Source organism: Tursiops truncatus, chromosome 5 (genome assembly GCF_011762595.2).
Source record: "Tursiops truncatus isolate mTurTru1 chromosome 5, mTurTru1.mat.Y, whole genome shotgun sequence".
Taxonomy (NCBI): Eukaryota; Metazoa; Chordata; class Mammalia; order Artiodactyla; family Delphinidae; genus Tursiops; species Tursiops truncatus.
Genome location: NC_047038.1, coordinates 31,784,591 through 31,808,186, shown reverse-complemented (window position 1 = coordinate 31,808,186; position 23,596 = coordinate 31,784,591). Strand labels below are relative to the sequence as shown.

The following is a 23,596-nucleotide window of genomic DNA, read 5'->3' as shown; positions in this document are numbered from 1 at the left end:
TTATTGGAGTATAACTGCTTCACAATGCCGTGTTAGTTTCTGTTGCACAACAAAGTGAATCAGCCATATGCATACACATGTCCCCATATCCCCTCCCTCTTGAGCCTCCCTCCCAGCCTCCCTGTCTGCTATGCTGCTGCTTCCCACCAGCCAAATATTTTACATTCAGTAGTGCATCTATGTCGATGCCACTCTCACTTTGTCCCAGCTTCGCCCTCCCACCCCATGTCATCAAGCCCATTCTCGTGTCTACCTCTTTATTCCTGTCCTGCAACTAGTTTCATCAGTACCATTTTTCTTTTTTTAGATTCCTTATATATGCGTTAGCATACAGTATTTGTTTTTCTCTTTTTGACTTAACTTCACTCTGTATGACAGACTCTAGGTCCATCCACCTCACTACAAATAACTCAATTTTGTGTCTTTTTATGGCTGAGTAATATTCCATTGTATATATGAGCCACATCTTCTTTATCCATTCATCTGTTGATGAACACTTAGGCTGCTTCCATGTCCTGGCTATTGTAAATAGTGCTGCAGTGAACATTGTGGTACATGACTCTTTTTGAATTATGGTTTTCTCAGGGTATATGCCCAGTAGTGGGATTGCTGGGTCATATGGTAGTTCTACTTTTAGTTTTTTTAAGGAACCTCCATACTGTTTTCCTTGGTGGTTGTATCAATTTACATTCCCACCAACAGTGTAGGAGGGTTCCCTTTTCACCACACCCTTTCCAGCGTTTATTGTTTCTAGCTTTTTTGATAATGGCCATTCTGACTGGCGTGAGGTGATACCTCATTGCAGTTTTGATTTGCATTTCTCTAATAATTAGTGATGTTGAGCATCTTTTCATGTGTCTCTTGGCCATCTGTAGGTCTTACTTGGTGAAATGTCTATTTAGGTCTTCTGCCCATTTTTTAACTAGATTTTTTTTTGGATATTGAGCTCCATGAGCTGTTTGTATATTTTTGAGATTAATCCTTTTTCTGTTGTTTCATTTGCAAATATTTTCTCCCATTCTGAGGGTTGTCTTTTTGTCTTGTTTATGGTTTCCTTTGCTGTGCAAAAGCTCTTAAGTTTAATTAGGTCCCATTTGCTTATTTTTGTTTTTATTTCTGTTACTCTAGAAGGTGGATCAAAGAAGATCTTGCTGTGGTTTATGTCAAAGAGTGTTTTTCCTATGTTTTCCTCTAACTACATTTTGAAATAATCTGTTCAGGTTACACTAATTTTGTGGGACCAATTCTAAAAGTGAACACTAGATGGCAATCTTCCTAAACTGTGCTGTTTTCCCAGGAGAGTTTCTGACCACGACAAATGTTGAGAGCCTCAAAATGGGACTGCATGATTCTTTAATTTCTTAAACTTTTGTTTGTTGTAAAAATCAAATAAGACTTTGGATCTCTCCATAAAGGATCTCTATAGTGGCTCATTCTTGAAAATAAAGTATTCCTTTTTATATCTTGCATGATCATTAATCTCTACCTTTAAAACTTTTTTTAAATTTTGTTTTATTCCTTAAAATAACGCAAATAGTAGTTGTGTCCATTTATTCATTATACCATATGATGCTTATGGCATATTAAATAGATTTAGTTCTTTGTTATATCTAATATATTTTTTATTTAATTTTATAGCCATCCAGAAATGATATTTTATATAATATACATAACAGAAGAACATATGCTTTTTTTCTTTCTCCATGTTATCCTTATGGAAATTTGAGCTCAGGAACTGTATAGTAATAGCTGAGGATTTCCTGATAGTGAGGATGAAGGAGAGCAGAGGTATGTTTTCTTTGAAAAGGGAATTGTATAACTCTCCTAAATTTCCTTAGGAAATTAAAATGTTAACTGGGAAATTATCTCTGGTAAAATGAAAATTTTATTAAATAAAAATACATGTTATTGTGGTTAAGGCAAGGAGCTTTATGACTCCAAGATAAAAATAGACAAAGAATATGAAAAATAGACTAGAGAAGAAATGCAAAAAGCCAAGTACTACATGAAAAAACGCGAAAATCACTAGCATTAAAAAAAGCAAGGGAGGGCTTCCCTGGTGGCGCAGTGGTCGAGAGTCTGCCTGCCGATGCAGGGGACACGGGTTCGTGCCCCGGTCCAGGAAGATCCCGCATGCTGTGGAGCGGCTGGGCCTGTGAGCCATGGCCGCTGAGGCTGCGCATCCGGAGCCTGTGTTCCGCAGCTGGAGAGGCCACAACAGTGAGAGGCCCGCGTACCGCAAAAAAAAAAAAAAAAAAAAAAAAAATGCAAAAAAAAAGCAAGGGCTTCCCTGGTGGCACAGTGGTTAGGAATCTGCCTGCCAGTGCAGGGGACATGGGTTTGAGCCCTGGTCTGGGAAGATCCCACATGCCGCAGAGCAACTAAGCCCATGCGCCACAACTACTGAGCCTACGTGCCACAACAACTGAGGCCCACATGCCTAGAGCCTGTGCTCCGCAACAAGAGAAGCCACAGCAATGAGAAGCCTGTGGACTGCAGTGAAGAGTAGCCCCCACTCACCACAACTGGAGAAAGCCCCCCCGCAGCAATGAAGACCCATGCAGCCAAAAATAAAAATAAACAAAATAAATAAATTTATTTTAAAAAAAAGCAAAAATAAAATTTTCTTTTGCCAAAAACAACGTTTTGGTTTTATCCCTCCTTTATAGTATAGTTAACAACTCAAGCTCAAATCCCAGCTCAGAAATCTACCTAGCTATGTGACCTTGGCCAAATTTTTTGACCTCTCTCTGCTGCAGTTTCCTAATCTGTAAAACAAGGTAAATCAGTAAAATGAGAGTTAAATGAGTTAATGAAAGTAAAGTTCTTAAAAGAGTACCTGGTTGAACTAATACTTTGGGTATACTAGGTTAAAGAAAATAACTCACCAGATAAATGACTGATTGTACAATTATATTTTTAAAAATCCAGCTAAATACTGTTTAATAGAGAGGGACATAAAACATAAGGACAGGGGCTTCCCTGGTGACACAGTGGTTAAGAATCCACCTGCCAAGGCAGGGGACACGGGTTCGAGCCCTGGTCGGGGAAGATCTCACATGCCGCGGAGCAACTAAGCCCGTGTGCCACAACTACTGAGGCCTCGTGCCACAACTACTGAAGCGTGCGTGCCTAGCGCCCGTGCTCCACAACAAGAGAGGCCACCGCAATGAGAAGCCCGCGCACTGCAACGAAGAGTAGCCTCCGCTCGCCGGGACTAGAGAACGGCCGCACACAGCAATGAGGACCCAATGCAGCCAAAAATAAAAAATAAATAAAAATTTTTTAAAAAACATAAGGACATAAAAAGGTTGAAAGTAAAAGTAAGTGAAAAGACATATGTGGCAGATAGTAACCAAAAGAAAGCTTGTTGTCATGTTAGTATCAAAATGGGGGTGGGGGGTGGGTTTTGTTTTGGGGGCGAGTTTTTTGTTTTGTTTTGTTGCTGCAAAAAGATTTACTGTTTCCATTTGGTCCAAGGCTTGGGGGAGGGCTCCAGGGTGGTTAAAAGACTGCCTAGTGGCTGCAGAGAGAGGCTTCAGGCAGAAGCCCTGGCACCAGAGGGCTCCTCAAAGGCCGCTGGGCTCCAGAGGCTCCTTCTTAGTCATGCTTGACGGTGAGCCTTTGGAAGAGATACTCGCACAGCCCAGCCTGGGGACCAGAGAGCCATCGGAAGTTAGTCAGGTGGTTGCCCATCTTCTTGATGAGTTTCACCTCCTCATCTAGGAGGTGGCTCTCCAGGAAGTCACAGAGCTGAGGGTCTGCGCGGCAGAACCCAGAGCAAGCAGATCTAAAAGGGCCTGGTTCAGCTTCTTCTCCATGAGAATGGCAGCTTCCATAGTGTCCTGGGTCTTATTCCACTCATCTTGAGATGGCTTCTGCCCATCCTGGAAGAGGGCACAGCCGCTGCACTGGTTTTTCATTTTCAAGAGAGGCTTGGCGCCCTCCTGCTTCTTCTCGGCCAATTTGTGGAAAACGTGGCCCAAGCCCTCCAGAGCTGTGGTGGAAATAGAAGCCCAGAGACAGGTAGGTGTAGGAGGCCGGCCCATGCAAGGTGACCGGGTGGGTGAAGGCGGCTTCCACCCTGATGGAATAATTCTGAGGAATCTGGTTGATGGGTAATAAGGAGTTAAGTTCGAAAAACAGTGCTGACTGGTCCCAGAGGCCGAGGATAACTGAGGGGCTGGTTCTGAAAGTTGCCACTGGAAAAAAGATGGAGGGTAGTCGGAGGCTTGGAGGAAGAGGCCTCCCTGGGTCTGTTCCGTCCAAACACTGTTGAAACAAGAGACAGATCTGCGGGACCTCTGAGCGCACTGCCTTGAAATAGGTTTCATGACCAAAATATAAAAAACAAAACACTAAAAACATTATTAAGAGAGACTGAGTTCATCAAGATGCTGCAACAATTTTAATTTTGTATGCATCTGATTAAAAAAAACCTTAAAAATTTAAAGCAATAGTTGATATAATTATAGGAAGAAATTAACCATGTAATGGAAAATTTCAGTGTCCATTTGCTCATTTTATTTAATAAATGTTCTTGGGTTCCTGCATGCTAGGAACTCTTCTAGCATACATACGGCTAGAATGAAATATAAAAATACTCAACCTTTTGAAGTTTACCATAGTGGAAGGAGAGGGGGAAACACAAAAATAAATACAGTAAAATCCTATGAAAATACACCCAGGATATCATGAATTCTGAGATTATAGAATGAAGGATTTGCTCCTACCCACCACCAAACGCCACAGGTGGTAGGAAGGAAGGAGAGTAAAGTTCTTATTCTGAGGTTGGGGAATGGAATATGACAGGGGGTGAAGGAAGGAGCCTGGCAGGAAAATAACACAAAAGCCAGAGGGGAGGTGAAGTTTGAATCCTGCTAGCTCAGTGATCTACCAACTCAGTATTCCCAAACTGGGCCAACAAAACTATTGCCAACTGGCCAGCATTTCCTGGAATCATTGGTGCTTTCTTGAAGTCCAGTCAGCTGCAGACCCTGAATCCTTCCCATCAATATGGAAACTGGAGTGGACGATCACCACTAGATGGTTCCAAACTGTAGTGGGGACCCCGACGGATTCTGGGTAATGAAGCAACAACCCAGCATTGTGCACGGTCCCCTGCCCATTTTATTAATCTCATGCTGAAAGACAAAAAGAAATCAAAGACAAAAAGATTGGAAAGGAAGACAAAGGACTGCATTTTTTCAAAAAGGATGTGATAGCCTATGTAAAAAAATCTAAAAGACTGCTTATTAGAAGTAATAAGAATTTACCATAAGATCAATATGCAACATTCAGTTGCATTTATATAAAATTTAACAAGTATTCAGAAAACAATTCTGTAACAACATGCACATAGAAAACATAATTTAGAAAGAGATTACATTTAAATAGCTTAAAATAGATATCTAAAATGAAATCTAATAAAAGATATATAAAGCCTATACAGAAAAAAATATAAAATGTTATCAAAAGACACTCAGAAGACCTAAGTAAGTGGAGAAATATGCTATGTTCATGGAAAGGAAGGCTCAATTTCTTTTAAAAGAAAGTTGTTCTCCCCAAATTGACGTGCAGAGTTAATGTAATCCTAATTAAAATATCAACAGAGGTTTTGTGAAACATGACAGTTGATTCTGATGTTTACATGGAAAAGGAAGAATAACCAAGGCACTTTTCAATTTTTACTGAAGGAGAAAACTTGGTCAACCAGACACTGAAACTAATGATGAAGCCATAATAATTGAGATAGTGTTGTTTTGGCACAGAGAAGGCCAAATGATCATTGAACAAAAGAGAAAGTCAAGAAAGACCCGAGAACATATGAAAACTTGACATATGACAGAGGGGAAAATGCTGATTAGTGAGGAATGTTTATACTGAGATTAAATAAATAGACGAGTTTCTTCTGATAATAAATAAATAAATAAGGAAGAAGGAAAACTTCTCCCTTATAGGAGAATCTCATGTAGAAGGAATAAGGTAGAAAATCACCATTTAGCACAAGTATAGCAGTAATTGATTCAGACAAAATTGTTAATGAATGCCAAAACTATTGGGTTGAAATTTGACGAAGATAGCTACATAGTCTCAAAGTATCTCTCCACAAATTACTTATTATTAATTACAAAGGGGAAGATAGTGCTTTTAGAGAGGATAAACCTGGAAGAGATCACCATAACCAAGTAGACAAAGTCGACATTACCAAAAATGGAGAACACTGACACCATATGCTTTCTGAGTGTTGCATGGAAAAGGACACAACCTCATACAGTATTACTGCCAAAAGGTCATCACCTAAATCTAACTGAAAAAACATTCCATGAAGAAAATCATGAAGAAAACCCCCATTGACAGACATTCTACAAAATAATTGACCTGAACTGTTCAAATATGTCAAGGTCAAGAAATACAAAGATTGACTGAAGAACTGTTCCAGACTAAGTGAGACTGAAGAGACAATTCAACTAAATGTAATACGTGATCCTGGACTAGATCCTATAACGGGGAGATGGGCTTGCGGGGTGGAATAGAATGGCTACAAAAGATATTTATTAGGACAACTGGTGAAATTTGAAAATGGGCTATAGCTTAAATATAGTAATGCATCAGTGTTAATTTTCTGATTTTGATAATTGAATGTCCTTGTTTTTAGAAAACATACACCCAAGGCAAAGAGGTGTAATATCTACAACTTATTCTCAAATGGTTCAGAAATAACAACAACAACCATATGCATAGAGACACAAAACAAGAAAACAAATGAAAGAATGAACAAGAGAACAAATGAAGAAAACAAATAATAACAATTGTTGAATTTAGTGAACAGTATACAGAAATATTTTGTAATAGTCTTTTTTTTTTTGGCAAATACATGAAGTTTCCATTTTTTTACAGTTTTATACCACATTAGTTCAAATGCATTTCTCTACAACTACTCCAACAGAGCTCCTCTGGAATTATTTCAGTCATCCTTAACATGTGACTTTACCAGACTCTGAATGTAAAATAAACATATAAGATTTAAAATTAGTAACTTTTAATTATGAATGGGATAAGAAATAAAGTCATCAGATGATGGCTGGGGCTATTAATTTCCAATGAGACACTTTGTTGAAATGTTTCTCCTGATACCCCCGGTATAAATGAGAACCTTCAAAGAACAAGGGCAGAACCAAAGTACAATAAAGAAGCCTCTGCAGCTTACGCCTCCCATAGTCCTAAACCTCTGACAGAAGCTAGGCGAAGCACCTTTCTTGCAAATTAAGTGGGTGTCCAGTATTTCCATGTAGTTGAGCTTTCAGAGACAGACACTCAAGCATATCATTAGGATATACCATCTTGGCTCTGGTTGGATTAATTATGCCTGAAGAGTTTAATACCCATCCAAGTCCAAGGTGGAAGAACACATAAACGGGTACGGTAATCGGCAAGAGCCGGCTGTAAAAGCACAGGCTGGCTGTGCTAGTGCAGCCCTGTGGGAAGTTTTCTTCCACAGAGGCCGAGTACAACAGCCCTGCTAACGAGACCAATGGAATAAGGACAGTCAACGTAGGAAGAGACAGAAACATTCTTCTCCACTTATTACGCGCCACTCTTTTTTTTTTTTTTTTCTTTTTTTGCGGTACGCGGGCCTATCACCGCTGCGGCCTCTCCCGTTGCGGAGCACAGGTTCCGGATGCGCAGACTCAGCGGCCATGGCTCACGGGCCCAGCCGCTCCGCGGCACGTGGGATTTTCCCGGACCAGGGCACGCGAACTCTCAACCGCTGCGCCACCAGGGAAGCCCTCGCTTTTTTTTTTTTTGCGGTATGCGGGCCTCTCACTGTTGTGGCCTCTCCCGTTGCGGAGCACAGGCTCCGGACGCGCAGGCTCAGCGGCCATGGCTCACGGGCCCAGCCGCTCCGCGGCATGTGGGATCTTCCCGGACCGAGGCACGAACCCGTGTTCCCTGCATCGAGCAGGCGGACTCTCAACCACTGCGCCACCAGGGAAGCCCCACTCTGACTTTTTAAAAGGTGGGTGGTATTTAGAAAATTTAGTTGTGTGTGTTGTCGTTTTCAAGTATGAGCTGATGCCTGCTCCATTTCTTCTTGCTTCTTATTTTGATGTGTCATCCTAACCGCCTGTGGTATCATATTAGGAATCCCATCAATAATTGGATAGGCTATTTCTAACTCTTCGTTAATTAATTCATTTGGCGATGCCTCATATCGGAGCGGCTTCTTGGAGAATGGGCACACCAGGAACTCCAGCAGCTCTGGGTCGAAGACGCGGGGCGGTTCCCTTGTCCTCTCGCTCTGGTCTGAGGACGGCCGCGACACCGACGCGTGCACACACCTCTGGGCGACCGCGGGCGGCTGTGCCCATGTTCCCCGCAGCGCTGAGGCGAGCCGGCTGCACACTCCGCTCGGCATGGCCTAGCAGCCCGCGACCGGGCCTCTGCGCGCCCGTGACCACCCCTCTGCGCGCCCGTGACCACCCTGTAATAGTCCTTAAACTTTTCTGTGTTTTAAATTGTTTTGAAATAGAAAGTTTAAAAATAGCCAGGGAATAATGAATACAAAACTGAAAACAGTGGTAGCCTCTGGGAGTGATGGGAGAGGCCTGAGGGTGGGAGAGGGACACATAGGTAGATGCAACAGTACTGATTGTGTTCTAGTTCCTAAATCAGATGATGAGATTGTGGACATTTATTATTTAACTTTCACAATTATATATACATTATGTATTTTTGTACGTGTAAAATATTCTACTTTAAAAGATAATAAAGGGAAAAACAAAGGAAAAGATAATAAGGCAAGAGTCAGAGGCTATCTGATGAGCTGTGTGTGCTTATGAGCTCTGTGCCCTTAAGTATGTTTCTTTTCCTCTCTGAGGTTGTCCTCACCTACAAAAAAAGAATAAAAGATCTACTGTGTAGTTTTGTTGTAAGGCACTTGGCAGTAAGTGCTAAGTGCCAGCTGCTGTTGTTATTGTCTCTGACAGAGCAGATATAAAGGGAGTATACATACCTACAGCGGTGGGCTTGAGAAAAGTGATAGACGTTTGGAATAGTCTTTGGGGTCAGTTGGTAAGCAGGTTATCTAGGGAACAAAACTGAGCCAATGTTGGAAATCATCAAGTAGTTGTAGAGCCAATGAGCTTTGTGTATTTTTCCCAAGCTGCACTCCATGGTCAGGAAGTAAGACTTGGAAAAAACCAGATCTTTATGCTGGAAGGTCTAAAGGAAGGTCAACAAAGCAGAAAGGCTGCGGAGAGTGAGGCAGATATGACAGGTCAGAGCATCATACCTAGGCAATGAGCTTTCTCTCATCTAAAATTTTGGAAAAGGAGACACAATTTAGAAGAAGTGGAAGATAAAGAGCGAGCTGATAATTTACTAGATTAACTGGAGACTGTATGAAGCACACCTAGCAGAATAATGATTTTCCAGCCCAGAATAAGGACATCCATTCCTACCTTTTATGTATCAAATAAAAAATAATTCTATCATGATATATGTACACCTAGGTTGCACAAATTCCCTCATAGTTTACCAACATTTTATATATGAAAGTCCTTAACAAATTGCAACCAAAAAAACACAAAAAAGCAAGCAAATACGTATTGAGCTGCCACTTCATTCAAAATAGCTCTGCTGTAAGGGTTATAATTGAGGATCTAGTATCAGCCAGTCCGTGATTGATTGAAATTTTAATTTTTCAGTATTAATTGCTTTCTGAGTATATACACACAGCTAATTTCAGCCTATCGTGCATGAAATTAAACTCAAAGTATGAACAGTAGAGCAAATTTGATGATGCTTATACATTACTAACACTTAATTCAGTGAAGAAAATAAATAATATCAGTTTTCTGGCATCTCAAACCCCAAATGTTTTTCAATACAGATAGGATACAGAGACAGTCTGTCACCCTAAAGTACTAGAAATACTGCCGAAGAACCACTATATTAGCTGTTGGTGTATGGGAAATGCTTTTGGTTTCTTACTTCAGTGTTTATTTCTTAAATATTAATTATCTATACTATATATCAACTATTATCACCTTATTTTATATCAATATGGTATATATTCATTCACACATTATTATCCATTATTTATTCTTTCCTTGCTTCCTGAACTAAATGCACAGACAATTCCAGAGATGAAGGCGGGTATATGTGGTATTAAATTAGGGATTTTAAAAGAAATTCATTATAAAATCTTGGAGTTAACGTGTGTAAGAATTGGTAACCCAATCAGTGTCTTGTTCTGACTTTGACAGTTTTGGATCAGCCACTGTATTCTCCAGAAATACAATTATATAGAGAAGTTATAATAACTAATGTAAATTTCCTGAGAAATGCAATTCTAGAGGAATTGAAGAATATGTGGAGGAATACTTGCAGAGACTTAGGAATGTTGTATTTGAGTCAATATAACAAACTAACCAGGAGGCACCAATGAAATGAAAAGATTTTGAAGAGAAAGGTAAAAAGTTACTTGTGACCAACTAAAAATCAGACTTTCAAAGGCAGCCCAAAGAATGATAATGCTACACTTATTTTAATTCCCGTGTTTAAAAAAAAGAGTAGGATGACTCAGTTCAGGACATATTTCTGCCAAGACTATGTTTGAAAAATAAATTTCAAAATGAGTGAAATAAAATACTATACTACCACCACAGGATTTTAAATAGAAATAGGGATTTCTGATTCCATATGGTAAATTGAATGGATGTATCACTCCCATTCTCTCCTGAATGCCTATTAAAATGACAATCATAATATTTAAAATATATAGGCCTGAAAGACTAAAAAAACAGGGGAGAAGACACCAGGGGATAGGAGATAGCAACAGGTATTGGAGGATGGAAAGCTGATGAATTGGGAGAATAGAGGAAACAGAACATTATTTCTTCAGAACAAGGAGAAAGAACCAAGCTGCAAAGGCTCAGGAACTTGGTTTTACAGAAAGGAAGTATGAGGCACAGATCTGGAATTCAGAGAATCGTTTGAAAGTCTGCACAAGAGGCAGTTGGACCTCAAAAAGCCTGGTGACTTCCTCTTACAAATCCTCAGACATGAGATTGATTCCTTGTAGAGCATGAATCAAAAAGGTTCTGAGCTTAAGGAGAGAAAAGTTTCAGAAAAGCTCACGGGGAGCTGAGGGGCCGAAAATAGGTGGATTAAGTGGAAGTATATATATTTATGGGAGAAACACACCTGCACCCTTCACCAGCCCTCTTTCCCCATCCAGGTCCTCAAATACCTGTAGCCAGGCACAAGACTTGAGGGTCTTTCTGTGCAGAAACTGAGTGACGCCTGAGAATACTCCACAAATTCAAAGCCATTGTCAGGCATGCAAGTCTCAAACAAACATACAAATTATAAAATACGGCTAGAAAGCAACCATTCAAGATTGGAGCAGGAGAGCAAAGGTTTCTAGAAATAAATTAAAAATGGAACTCAGATTATCTGACAAGTATTGGTCCATATTTAGAAAATTTATTTAGAAGACTTCCAAATGAATAATTGATACAACTATTGACTCCAGGGGAAAAGAAAAGAAGCATAATCATGGTACACTACTAGATTTAGCAGTGAAATATGTGTAGACAGTCAAAATAATGTAAATACATAATGACGTTTAGCCAAATCTGTGATTTAATTATATTGGGAGGTCGGAGGGAAAGGAAGCAGCGTGATTGTATGAGAGATAAGTCCTCATTTATCAATGTGAAAAGTCAATAGATCATGTATAAAATAGATAGAATAAGATATAGCAGCATAAATATATAATTCTCATGTATAAAGATAAATATCACAAGACACAGGGAAAGGACTAGAAATAGGGGGTGAGACTGGCCACAGGGAGAGGTGGGTCATTTTTAAAAATTATAAGTGTCTATTATATCTCATTTTTTACTTATACTAGTGAAAAGTAGCTTATACACGAGCTTATATTCTGTGTTTTTCAATCATTTTTAAAACATGATTGCATTTGATAAACAAACAAAGCCATGTTTTGTTCTAATTCTATTTGGAGATTGAAATGAAGCAAACTTTGTAACTAAAAACAATGTAAAGCAATGAGACAAAATGCTGTTTTGTTTTCAAACTGAACATGCTCCTTCTTGCCCCTGCCACAGAATTGGATAAGAACATGCCTCCCCACCCTAGTAAGAAAAACAACTGTTCACTTTTTCTCATTTCCTGGCTGAGGATCTTCAAGTGTCTCCTTATTTCAGTCAATCCAACTTAATGCATTCAATCTAAACTCTTTTCTGCCTGGCTTTCAAAGCCTGTCCTTCCCTCCCCCAGTCTTCTACGTATCTAAACTTATTTTCCATTACATCACAACAGACACCTTCTGTTCAAGTTATATGGATCTCTCAGAACCCTGCATACTCTAGGCCATGCCTGTTTTCATCTTTTGGGTCAAGCTATTACTTGAATACCTGGGCCCATTTCCTCTGTACCTGGCCAAGGTCTTCTTGTGCTTCAAAGCCTACTTCAGGATTAGCCAAGATACGTCTTATCATAATTCTGCTATTTTATCATCCTTGGAACTTTGGTTTTTATCATTACAACTTGAAAATACTACTTATTGAAGGAAAAAATTTGAAAATTTTCTTTATGACCTTCTTAGATAAAAGGGAAATTTAAACAAATGAACATTTGTCTAAAGTCAAGACAAATGTGCTGAATCTATTGGGTTGGCACCATACCAGTAATTTCCACAGTGTGATATGCCAATAATTTTTTTCAGCATTGTAGCGTTCCCTATTAAAGGACCATCTCTTTAAAGCACCTAGTCCCAACAACATGAACACACATATAATTTTTCAATGTCTATTTGAAGGGACAAATAGCAAATCAAGGCTAGATTGAGATACCAATAAATCTGATAAGAATTTATTTTTATATTGATCCTTCCTATTATTTAAAGGTTATCATTTTTATTGTATTTATTGTAGGAACAATATAATAATAATAACAGAAAAAAAAAGGAAAAAAACTATCTCTTCTTCTACCACCCAAAGAAACTGTTTTTACTTTTTTCATGTAACTCTTTCATTTCTCATCCCCATAAACACATAATTTTACATATAAAGTATTCTACTTTTTGCCTTAGCATTGTATTATAAACATTTTCATGTTGTAAGACTTCCTTCATACTTATTTTAATAGTTATACAATAATCCATCTATAAATATCTATATAATAATTCGTCTGTTGTAGTACCAAAATTATTTGTTTCTCTATCATTAGTCATTTACAGTTCCTTCCAATTTTTTTAGTAGGCTGTGGGCAAATAAGGAATGAATTTGGGTAGTCTAAGTGATCTAGTTTGGCTGACTAGATTTTTCCTTAATAAAACAGTCGATTTTTCTCTTCACTTTGTACCTGAGAAACTTAGTACAAGGGTACTCGTTTATAATTTGAAGTGACCTGTTTTTCATGATTCTCCAGTAGTGCTAATACCTATAGAACAAATATTTTCTCAAAATTTTGTGCTCTACTGATAGCATATTTTTATCCACTAAATAAGCATTTTCTTATGTGGGATAGTTTTTTTTAAAACCACTGTAATTATCCATCTGCTTATCTTACAAGTGGGAACATAATTTTTGTGGCTGTTTCACTTACTATGGAAAGAATACAATGTTTTACTACAAAAGTACATCAAAAAGCCCTTTAATTCTGGTACTTCTTATCCTTCAGTCATAAAAACAGGCTAGGATTATGGAAGAAAAGAGATTAGAAGGCAGTGTAGGCAAAACTATACCCTAAACTAGCTACAAAAATAAGTCTTTTTAAAAACATCACACTCAGAACTATGATTTTAAACCCCTTAATTTAACTTTGCCTTGCCTTTGAAAGGAAAAACTCCTTGAACTTTAAATAGCTTTTAAATTTTAACTCTGCTCTCTCATTGAATGTTTCAAGTCCCAAAGCCACTATTTGTTGGATGACAAATAACATTTGTGAGAGAGGCCCTCACTAACTATGCATGTGTACTTGTCAGCTATCATTTCTAGAGCTAATTTCCATACCAGTGACCAGATAAACCCAGGGGGTAAGACAACAGCTAAGAGAGCAAAACTCTGTAACCTACAAAATCTTTCTCACACTGAATTTTTAAATGTACTGAATAAAAGTAGGAAGGAGGAGAAGGTAGAGAAACTATTTTCTCTTGACTTAAAAAAGATTGGGCAAATGCCTACATTAAATCTCATAGGAAGCCTAAGTTATTAAAGATAAATGATTGAGAAATGAAAACCTGTAATCAGGTAAATGTTAAAATAAATTTCCCAAAACTTTGACCTGCATAAGTGGTTCTCAACCCCAGCACACATTAAAATCACCTGGAAAGCTTTCAAATAATACAAAACGAGGTACTGAATTGTCCTGCTGTGAAGCCTGAGCATTGGCATATTTTAAATCACCAAGACGGTTTAATATGCAGGAGGACTGATAACACAGATCCACATATTACCAAATAAAATGGCAGGTTTTTTTTTTTTTTTTTGGTCTTAGTTCCCCCACCAGGGCCAAATCTGTGCCCCCTGCAGTGGAAGCATGAAGTCTTAACCATTGGACCACCAGGGAAGTCCCAGTGGGGTAGATTTTTAACCAAAAGAACTTGTTGCTTTAGCATGAATAAATCCTCACCAAGGGCCTGCAAGGGCCAGGCACCGTGTTAGGCTCTGAGGATACAAGAGTATTTGAAAATTAAAGACTTCATGACATATCTGCAGTTCAGATTCTTTAAAAAGTATTATTTAAAAAAATCTTCCATCATTTTTTCCTGTAAAAAGAATATACACCAACACATATTTCTGATGAAGTCCGCTCTTTAAGCTTGATTTGAAAATGAGGGAGGGATGGAGATGCAAGAGGGAAGAGATATGGGGTTATATGTATAACTGATTCACTTTGTTATGAAGCAGAAACTAACACACCACTGTAAAGCAATTATATTCCAATAAAGATGTAAAAAAAACCAAAAAACAAAAAAATTTAAAAAAGAAAAATAAAAAAATGAACTATAATTTGAAAAATAAGAACATAAATGGCAAAAACAAAATATTTACTAAAAAGAAATGAGGATTCATGGCTCTAGGATTCTGGTCAACACTAGAATCAGGCTTTCAAAGTAGATGGGCAAAAGACTCTTTTTCATATTTATACACAGTCGGTTTTAATGAAAATTCCGAGAGAAACAATATCCATCACTTAACCATGAATAAGCCAAGAGACTTTTCACAACATGAAGGAGATAGAAATCACGAACTCTGAACTGCAAGGAAAAAAAAAAACATTTCAGGCTAGTACTTTGTGATAGTCAGAGAGAGGAGGCTTACAGCCAGCAGAGAAGCTGAGGTGGTAAGATGATTTGAATGACTGCAGTTAAGGAAGTTGAAACACCCACAGCGTCCTCAACCAGAAATTTAATATGGCGTTATTTCTCTTGATATGTAAATTCTAAGGAATCATAACAGTCCATATTCAACTGTGAAAACAAAAATGTACTCCAAAGTTAAGTGAAATTACCTATAGGTTATTAATAAACAAACTAAAAACCTTAAGAATTAGAGTTCTCAATTGGATTGCTCTGGGGATTTGATCCATAAAGAGGCACTTTCACAAAAACTGAGAGCTTGACCTTAAAAGAACATAAAAAATACCTTGGACACTATTTGAACACCCAAATAATAACTATTGGTGCTGGCATTATGACCAGTAGTAACATATATTGGTCTGATTCCAAAATTAGAGCTAATAATTATGTTTCATGAGGAAAACCTAGAGAGTACCTATCACCTATTAAAATATTTAAAGTTTTCCTTAGATTTAAAATGGATCTCTATTCAAAGGCCACCTATGAAAAAGCACTCTTTTTGAGAAGTGTGTAGCATTTGTTTTTAGTCTCCTTGTACTTGGTTTCCTGAGAACTGCAATGTTTTTTCAATTATGTGCTATCTGAAAAAGTTCTTATCATTTAATGTCTATGGAATAGTCCACTATTTCTATATATAAGTTGTTACTACCATCATCCCACTTCATAATAAAAATGATTATGACGATGAGACAATTCATTGCGCCCTATTATATACCAGGTCCTTAATGTATACTAAGCATTCGTATATATTATCTCATTTAATCCACACAATTAATTCATTTATTCCTATTTTAAGAATGAGAGGACTGCAGCTAAACAAGGTTTGAAAATTTGCCCAAGGTCACAGAATTAGGAAGTGGCAGTAATTAAACCAAAGTTCTTTAGTTTTTTTTTTCCAGTTTGGAAATCTAATACATTCTAATAATATATGTTCTCTGCACAAAAATTCTAAAATATAGAAAAATTGAAAAGAATAGAAGGGTTTAGCCCTGAAAGATAACTGTTGCAGAATTTTCATTGTATTTCCTTTCCATCTTTTTCTGTACCTTGTAAACAAGTGCCTGTTATCTTTAGTACCAAGCTCAGCTAACCCCTCTATGCTTCCTTCTGTGTGTATTCAAAATCTGCCCTTTTAGAGATTCCCTGGTCATCTTCTGTCCCCCATACCTACACTCTGGTTAGAAGTACACACAAAGAGAATTCCTTGGTGGTCCAGTGATTAGGACTCTGTGCTTCCACTGCAGGGGCCAGAGTTCGATCCCTGGTTGGGGACCTAAGATCCCACAAGTCGCGCAGTGCAGCCAAAAAAAGAAAAGATGAGAAATACACACAAACACACAAGGAGTTACACTTCCTTTTTCCGTCCTACCTCTCACATGGGTGTCATTCCCTCTGCCCTGTCTATCCCTTATCAAAAAACTGGCAAAAGAAAAAAGCAAAACCCAGATGACCAGACAAACAAAGAATATCTTCAGAACACACCAAAGTAATATAATGAATCACTGGAAATGATGTCGTAGGTCTCGGAGTGTAGAGATAGATGTCATCAACCTGGGTCTCTGGGGAATGAACAGCATGCAAGATGGACTCTTTAAATGTCCATCAACAGGGGAATGTATAAAGAAGCTGTGGTACATACATACAATGGAATATTACTCAGCCATAAAAAGGAACAAAATTGGGTCATTTGTAGAGATGTGGATGGACCTAAACACTGTCATACAGAGTGAAGTAAGTCAGAAAGAGAAAAACAAATATTGTATATTAACACATATATGTGGAATCTAGAAAAATGGTATACATGATCTTATTTGCAAAGCAGGAATAGAGACACAGATGTAGAGAACAAATGTATGGACACCAATGGGGAAGGGGGGGTGATGAATTGGGGGATTGGGATTGACATATATACACTATCGATACTATATATAAAATAGATAACTAATGAGAACCTACAGTATAGTTCAGGGAACTCTACTCACTGCTCTATGGTGACCTAAGTGGGAAGGAAATCCAAAAAAGATAGGATATATGAATACATACAGCTGATTCACTTTGCTGTACAGTAGAAACTAACACAACATTGTAAAGCAACTATACTCCAATAAAAATTAATTTTTAAAAAAGTTTCTAAGGAAAAAGTTTCAAAAGGAATCTAATGAAGTATGCTTTAATCTCTAATACACACACACACACACACACACACACACACACACACACACACACACACACCCCTTATAACTGTCTCCCTAGTGACTGTATGCTTTTTTTTAAACTATAGTTCATTTACAACGTTATATTAGTTTTGAGTATACAACATAGTGATTCACTATTCTTATAGATTACACTCTACTTAAAGTTATTATAAAATATTGGCTATATTCTCTATGCTATCTAATATATCCTTCTATCTTATTTATTTTATACATAGTAGATTGTACCTCGTAATCCCTTACTCCTATCTTGTCCCTCCTCCCATCCCTCTCCCCACTGGTAACCACTAGTTTGTTCCCTATATCAGTGAGTCTTTCTACTTTGTTATATTCATCTTTGTTTTGGTTTTTAGGTTTTACATATAAGTGAAAACATACACTATTTGTCTTTCTCTGTCTGACTTATCTCACTAAGCATATTACCCTCCAGATCCATCCATGTTGTTGCAAAGGGCAAAATTTTATTCTTTTTTATAGCTGAGTATTATTCCATTGTATATATATACTAGTTTCTTTATCCATTCATCTGTGGGTAGACAGTTGCTTCCATAGCTTGGCTATTTTAAATAATGCTGCTATGAACATTGGGATGCATTTATCCTTTCAAATTAGTGTTTTTGGTTTTGTCACATATATACCCAGGAGTGGAATTGCGGGTCATATGGTAGCTCTAGTTTTAGATTTTTGAGGAACTTCTATACTGTTTTCCACAGTGGCTGCACCAATTCACATTCCCACCAACTGTGTCCAAGGGGTCCCTTTCCTCCCCATCCTCACCAACATTTGTTATTTGTGGTCTTTTTGATAACAGTCATTCTGACAAGTGTGAGGTGATATCTCATTGTGGTTTTTATTTACATTTCCCGAATGCAATGTTGAGCGTCTTTTCATGTGCCTGTTGGGCACCTCTATGTCTTCCTTGGAAAAATGTCTATTCAGTTCTTCTGACCATTTTTTAATAGGGTTTCTTTTTGTGATATTGAGTTGTATGAGCTGTTTTTATATTTTGGATATTACCCCCTTGTTGGTCATATCATTTGCAAATATTATCTCCCATTAAGTAGGCTGTTTTTTTGTTTTGTTGATGGTTTCCTTTGCTGTGCAAAAACTTTTAAGTCTAACTGTGTCCCATTTGTTTATTTTTGCTTTTGTTTCATTTGCCTGAGGAGACAGAGCCAAAAAAATTACTGCTACAATTTATGTCAAAGCGTGTCTGCCTACGTTTTCTTCTAGGAGTTTTATAGTTTCTGGTCTTATGTTTAGGTCTTTAATCCATTTTGAGTTTATTTTTCTATATGGTGTGAGCAAATGTTCTAATTTCATTCCTTCACATGTAGTTGTCCAGTTTTCCCAGTGCCATTTATTGAAGAAACTGTCTTTTCTCCATTTCATATTCTGCCTCCTTTGTCGTAGATTAATTGACCATATGTGCATGAGTTTATTTCTGGGCTTTCTATTCTGTTCCATTGATCTATGTGTCTGTTTTTGTGCCAGTACCATGCTATTTTGATGACTGTAGCTTTGCAGTATAGTCTGAGGTCAGGGAGCATGATACCTCCAGCATTGCTCTTTTTCCTAGTGACTGTATTCTTGAGTCAACATTTCTGAAACACAAATTTCAGAAAGTGTAGTTTCCTGCGACTTCTTTGAAGGGAATTTTGGAAATAACTATAGGAGTGTAAAGTATACTTACTCTTTAATCAGCAGCAGTTTAATTTCTAGAAATTTATTCTTCAGACCTACTCAAATAAGTGCACAAAAAACATGTACAAGGATATTAGTAGAGCATTGTTTGTAATTGAGAAAAATTAGAAAGCACTTACATACCCATCAATGAGGGACTATGGTAGGTGCTGGGGACACAGAAGTGGTACCCACCCTGCTGGAGTTTCATTCCAGCAGATATATGACTTATCCTGAAGTATATGTCTTAGTTTGAAGCACACTCTGTGAATTTGCATTCTGGAACCTTTCCATTGCTACCTCAGATGGTATTACTGAGAGATCATAAAATTAGCTTTTCTTATACTAGCACAGCAGGAACCACTAAATGGAGGACCAGCTAAGCTGTGTCATTATTTGTTTTGTTTAAACTAATCCACCTTTAAATATTTTTTCTACTGGAACTCTTAATATATGGTTTTCTTTCCCCAAAGTGTCAAGGAATTCACATTCCCTGTTTGCCTTCCAGATTTTCTTGCAGTGACAATGGCAGCTGGGTATCCAAACCAGTTTTTAAAACACCAGAGCCACCACTGGTATCCTTCCAGAATTTCCATGAAATACAGAAATTGTGGAAACAGGAGAATAAGAGTGAAATTCCTTCATAGCCACTTTCCCCAAGCAGAGGTTCAGGAACAAGGGTTATAGCGTGTATGATAGCCTGAAGTCAAACATTTCAAAATGTGAGCAAAATATATATTTTGGAACAGAATTGAGCAACAAATATTGTAAATCTTTGAATGGGATTTGCAGCCAACCATTGTGTGTGTTTTCTAGAATCTATTTACCCTTTTTTGCTAATGCAACTCATTAGGAAAAGATGGGGATGGGACTTCCCTGGTGGTCCAGTGGTTAAGACTCCACGCTCCCAATGCAGGGGGCCCAGGTTCGATCCCTGGTCAGGGAACTAGGTCCCGCATGCATGCCGCAACTAAGAGCCCGCATGCCACAACTAAAAGATCCAACATGCCGCAACGAAGATCCCGCGTGCCACAACTAAGACCTAACACGGCCAATAATAAATTTGTTTTTTAAAAAAAGAAAAGATTGGGACTTCCCTGGTTGCGCAGTGGTTAAGAATCTGCCTGCCAATGCAGGGGATACGGGTTCAATCCCTGTTGCAGGAAGATCTCATATACTGTGGAGCAACTAAGCCCGTGTGCCACAACTACTGAGCCAGTGCCCTAGAGCCCACAAACCACAACTACTGAGCCCATGCGCCTAGTGTTCCACAAGAAGAGAAGCCACCACAATGAGAAGCCCACACACCACAACGAAGAGTAGCCCCCTCTCACCGCAACTAGAGAAAGCCCACACGCAACAACAAAGACCCAATGCAGCCATAAATCAATAAATAAATTTATAAAAAAGAAAAGAAAAGATGGGGAACATCAGGTCAAAATCAATGTCAAGGCTGTATATTTACTTTAAATACAATTTTATTGATTTCATATAGTAACATATGTAACTACCATAAGAATCATGCCAAAATTTTTAACAAAAGATATAGAGTATCCTTCCTTTAGATTAGGACATTAACTATATGCAAATTGGATTCCCAGGGTTTTGACTGGGCAAAGGGAAGCTTCAGCATAACCAAATCCACTATGCTATCACAAATTCAGAATAGTGAAATAAGGTTGGAAGAGATCTTATAGGTTATCTGGTTGAATCATCAAATCAATACTCCCTCCCAGTTAGTAAGTATATATTTGTTAGGCACATACTATGTGCCAAGCCTGTAGTAGGTGATTTCTAGCCTATTCTGCAGAAAATCTCCAAAAGGAGGAACTCCCCACCTCCCCAAGCAAGCCGTTCCTTCTTGGGCAGCTCTAACGATGAACTCTGAGCTGCCAGCAATGTATCTTCTGAAACTGCCCTTACCATATTTGTCACTGACCTCCCTATTGCAAGAATCAGTGCCCTGTTTTTGTTTTTTTGGGTTTTTTTTTTGCATTATGCGGGCCTCTCACTGTTGTGGCCTCTCCCGCTGCGGAGCACAGGCTCCGGACGCACAGGCTCAGTGGCCATGGCTTACGGGCCCAGCCGCTCTGCGGCATGTGGGATCTTCCCGGAGCGGGGCACAAACCCATGTCCCCTGCATCGGCAGGCGGACTCTCAACCACTGCGCCACCAGGGAAGCTCAGTGCCCTGTTTTTAATTGCATATTGCTTGAAGTACCTGGAGCACTTGACACCAATGACCGCATCTTTTTTTGAACTTCTGGTCTAATTTCATGTCTTCCCCCCAAATTAGATCAAGATCCCCTAGTTAGAAGCTGTTATTGCGCCCTATTGCAGTTTTCCTACAAAACACTGATGAGAGTTTGTAAATGAATGTTTCAGAGCCTGGACCTCACTTCCAGACAGCCTAGATTCAAATCCTGCTCTAACATGCACTAGCTGTGTGACCTTGGGCAAGTTTTCACTATACATCTATAAAATTAAGTTAATATATTGATACCTACCTCACAGGCTGTTATGAGTATTAAATAAGTTAATATTTATAAAGTGCTTAAAACAATGTAACTGGCAAATAGTAACCACTATGTGTTTGTAAATTAAATAAATGTGATTAAAATCTGTGGTCTCTACTAAATTATAAATTCCATGAGGATAAGATGGAATCATGTCTACTCTGCTTAACATTTTATGTCCACTGCCAAATTCTGTGTCTTTCACATCAAAGTGTTTGTTGAATGAGTGAAAGAATAAGTTTACACATGAAGGAAGAATCAAACAATTCTGGTATAAGTTTTATCATCTCATATGCAGAGTGCACCCCCTCAAGTATCATCCCACATCTGGCCCATGATGGTTACTGGCAAACACCTATTCTAGACAATCTCTCCGGAGTGTACCCTCCTTGCTAGTACTCAATTGGCGACCCTTGGTCTCTTCTCCTGACTTTCATGTTTCTGATTCCAGAAGCTGAGCTTGAGAAATGCTCTGACCCCTTCAATCTCGGCAACCTGAAAAGATATCATTTTCTAGCACGCTGAATGGGCCTCCCCCTTAGCCTTCAGTTTTGCTCACTCCCTTAATTTTGGTGTTTCCTCGAAGCCCGAGGTCCATAGCTGGTGTGTTTTAAGCTGACACTAAACCCAGGTGTCAGCTTATGATATATGATGTCATTTAAACTCTAGAAATATGCAGTTCTTGGATAGAAGGTAAAGAAATTTGGCAATCTACTACTCAGAACATTTTATTCTCTTTATTTCTCTGAGGTAGGATCTTTCCATTTTGGCCAGATCGAAAGATGTGGTTACTATTCAAGGTTTGCCTAGTATACGTTCTATAAAATCACCTTTGCATTTGCAACATTGCTCTGTTTTGTTCTTGTTGCTGGGTTCTCTGTCATCCTTTAAAGGAGCTGCTTTATAGCATTTAGATCCTGAAAAACACTGGGACCATGCCAGAAATTATTTGGCAAAAGGGAAGATTATGGGGGTAAAAAATCTGCACTGCTATAAAGCAGTGGCAAAGATCCTCATAGTTTTCAGGTTAAGAGATAATAATAGGATGGAGGAGGAAAAAGATAACGGCAAATAGGCTTTAGGTAAAAATCTTAGTTTCCTCATATGATATTTAGTCATTAGGTCGTGTATATGTGCCCACTGTAAAACTCCTAGGCACAGAAACAAAACTTGAAAGCTACTACATGACAAATTCATGGGTGTCAAAATGAGTTTGTCTCCATTCAGTCCTCCAGGCAGAACTATTAGTAGAACTTGGTTGAGGAGGTAGACCTGTTGACCTTTGAAAGTCAAGAGAATTAATACAACAGAACCATAGGATAACTAAGGTCAAAGTTCACAAAAAGGGCTCTTCAAGTCAGTCATTTCTCACCATCTCAATTTCTCCTCTGGTTAGTTCTCAAGAAATAAACTAAAAAGATGATAGATAGATAGATAGATTCTATTTGCCCAGAAACAAGTCCTTCTCTAAATCTAAGACCAGAAAATTGGTGGTAAAGTTAACTCCAAATGATTTTTTTTAATCATTAAAATGTTCAAACCTTTCAAACACACACACACACACATTTCAAAGTTAACGTTTGAAAAATTTTTATAAATATTAATTTTGTTGTTAAAGATTTATCTGGTGATACTATTTGCTATATATCTAGTATTAGAGGAAAAGTTTAAAATTTTGTAGCAAAGAGACTCAACAACCTCAGTGGACTAAAAATAATGAAGTCTATTTTTCTCTCATTTAAGAGTCCCACAGGGTGAACAAGTGGGTTGCTCTGCCCCACAGAGTCATTT

At 38.3% G+C, this 23,596-nt stretch overlaps 1 protein-coding gene, 1 non-coding gene and 2 pseudogenes across 2 annotated transcripts; 1 reads left to right on the top strand and 3 right to left on the bottom strand.

Moving 5' to 3' along the window:
- Window positions 1-3,600: 3,600 nt before the first annotated feature.
- LOC101335856 (ferritin light chain pseudogene) lies at window positions 3,601-4,368 on the bottom strand (annotated as a pseudogene).
- Window positions 4,369-7,359: 2,991 nt separating this feature from the next.
- On the bottom strand, window positions 7,360-7,574 carry LOC101335000 (phosphatidylinositol N-acetylglucosaminyltransferase subunit Y-like; annotated as a pseudogene).
- A 488-nt stretch (window positions 7,575-8,062) lies between these two features.
- LOC101335573 (protein preY, mitochondrial-like) lies at window positions 8,063-8,419 on the bottom strand. The gene has a single exon (XM_004318698.3). The coding sequence runs from the start codon at window positions 8,417-8,419 to the stop codon at window positions 8,063-8,065; it is 357 nt and encodes a 118-aa protein (XP_004318746.3).
- Window positions 8,420-20,163: 11,744 nt separating this feature from the next.
- On the top strand, window positions 20,164-20,236 carry TRNAW-CCA (transfer RNA tryptophan (anticodon CCA)). The gene has a single exon. It is a non-coding gene; the product is annotated as a tRNA-Trp (tRNA).
- The last annotated feature ends 3,360 nt before the right edge of the window (window positions 20,237-23,596 follow it).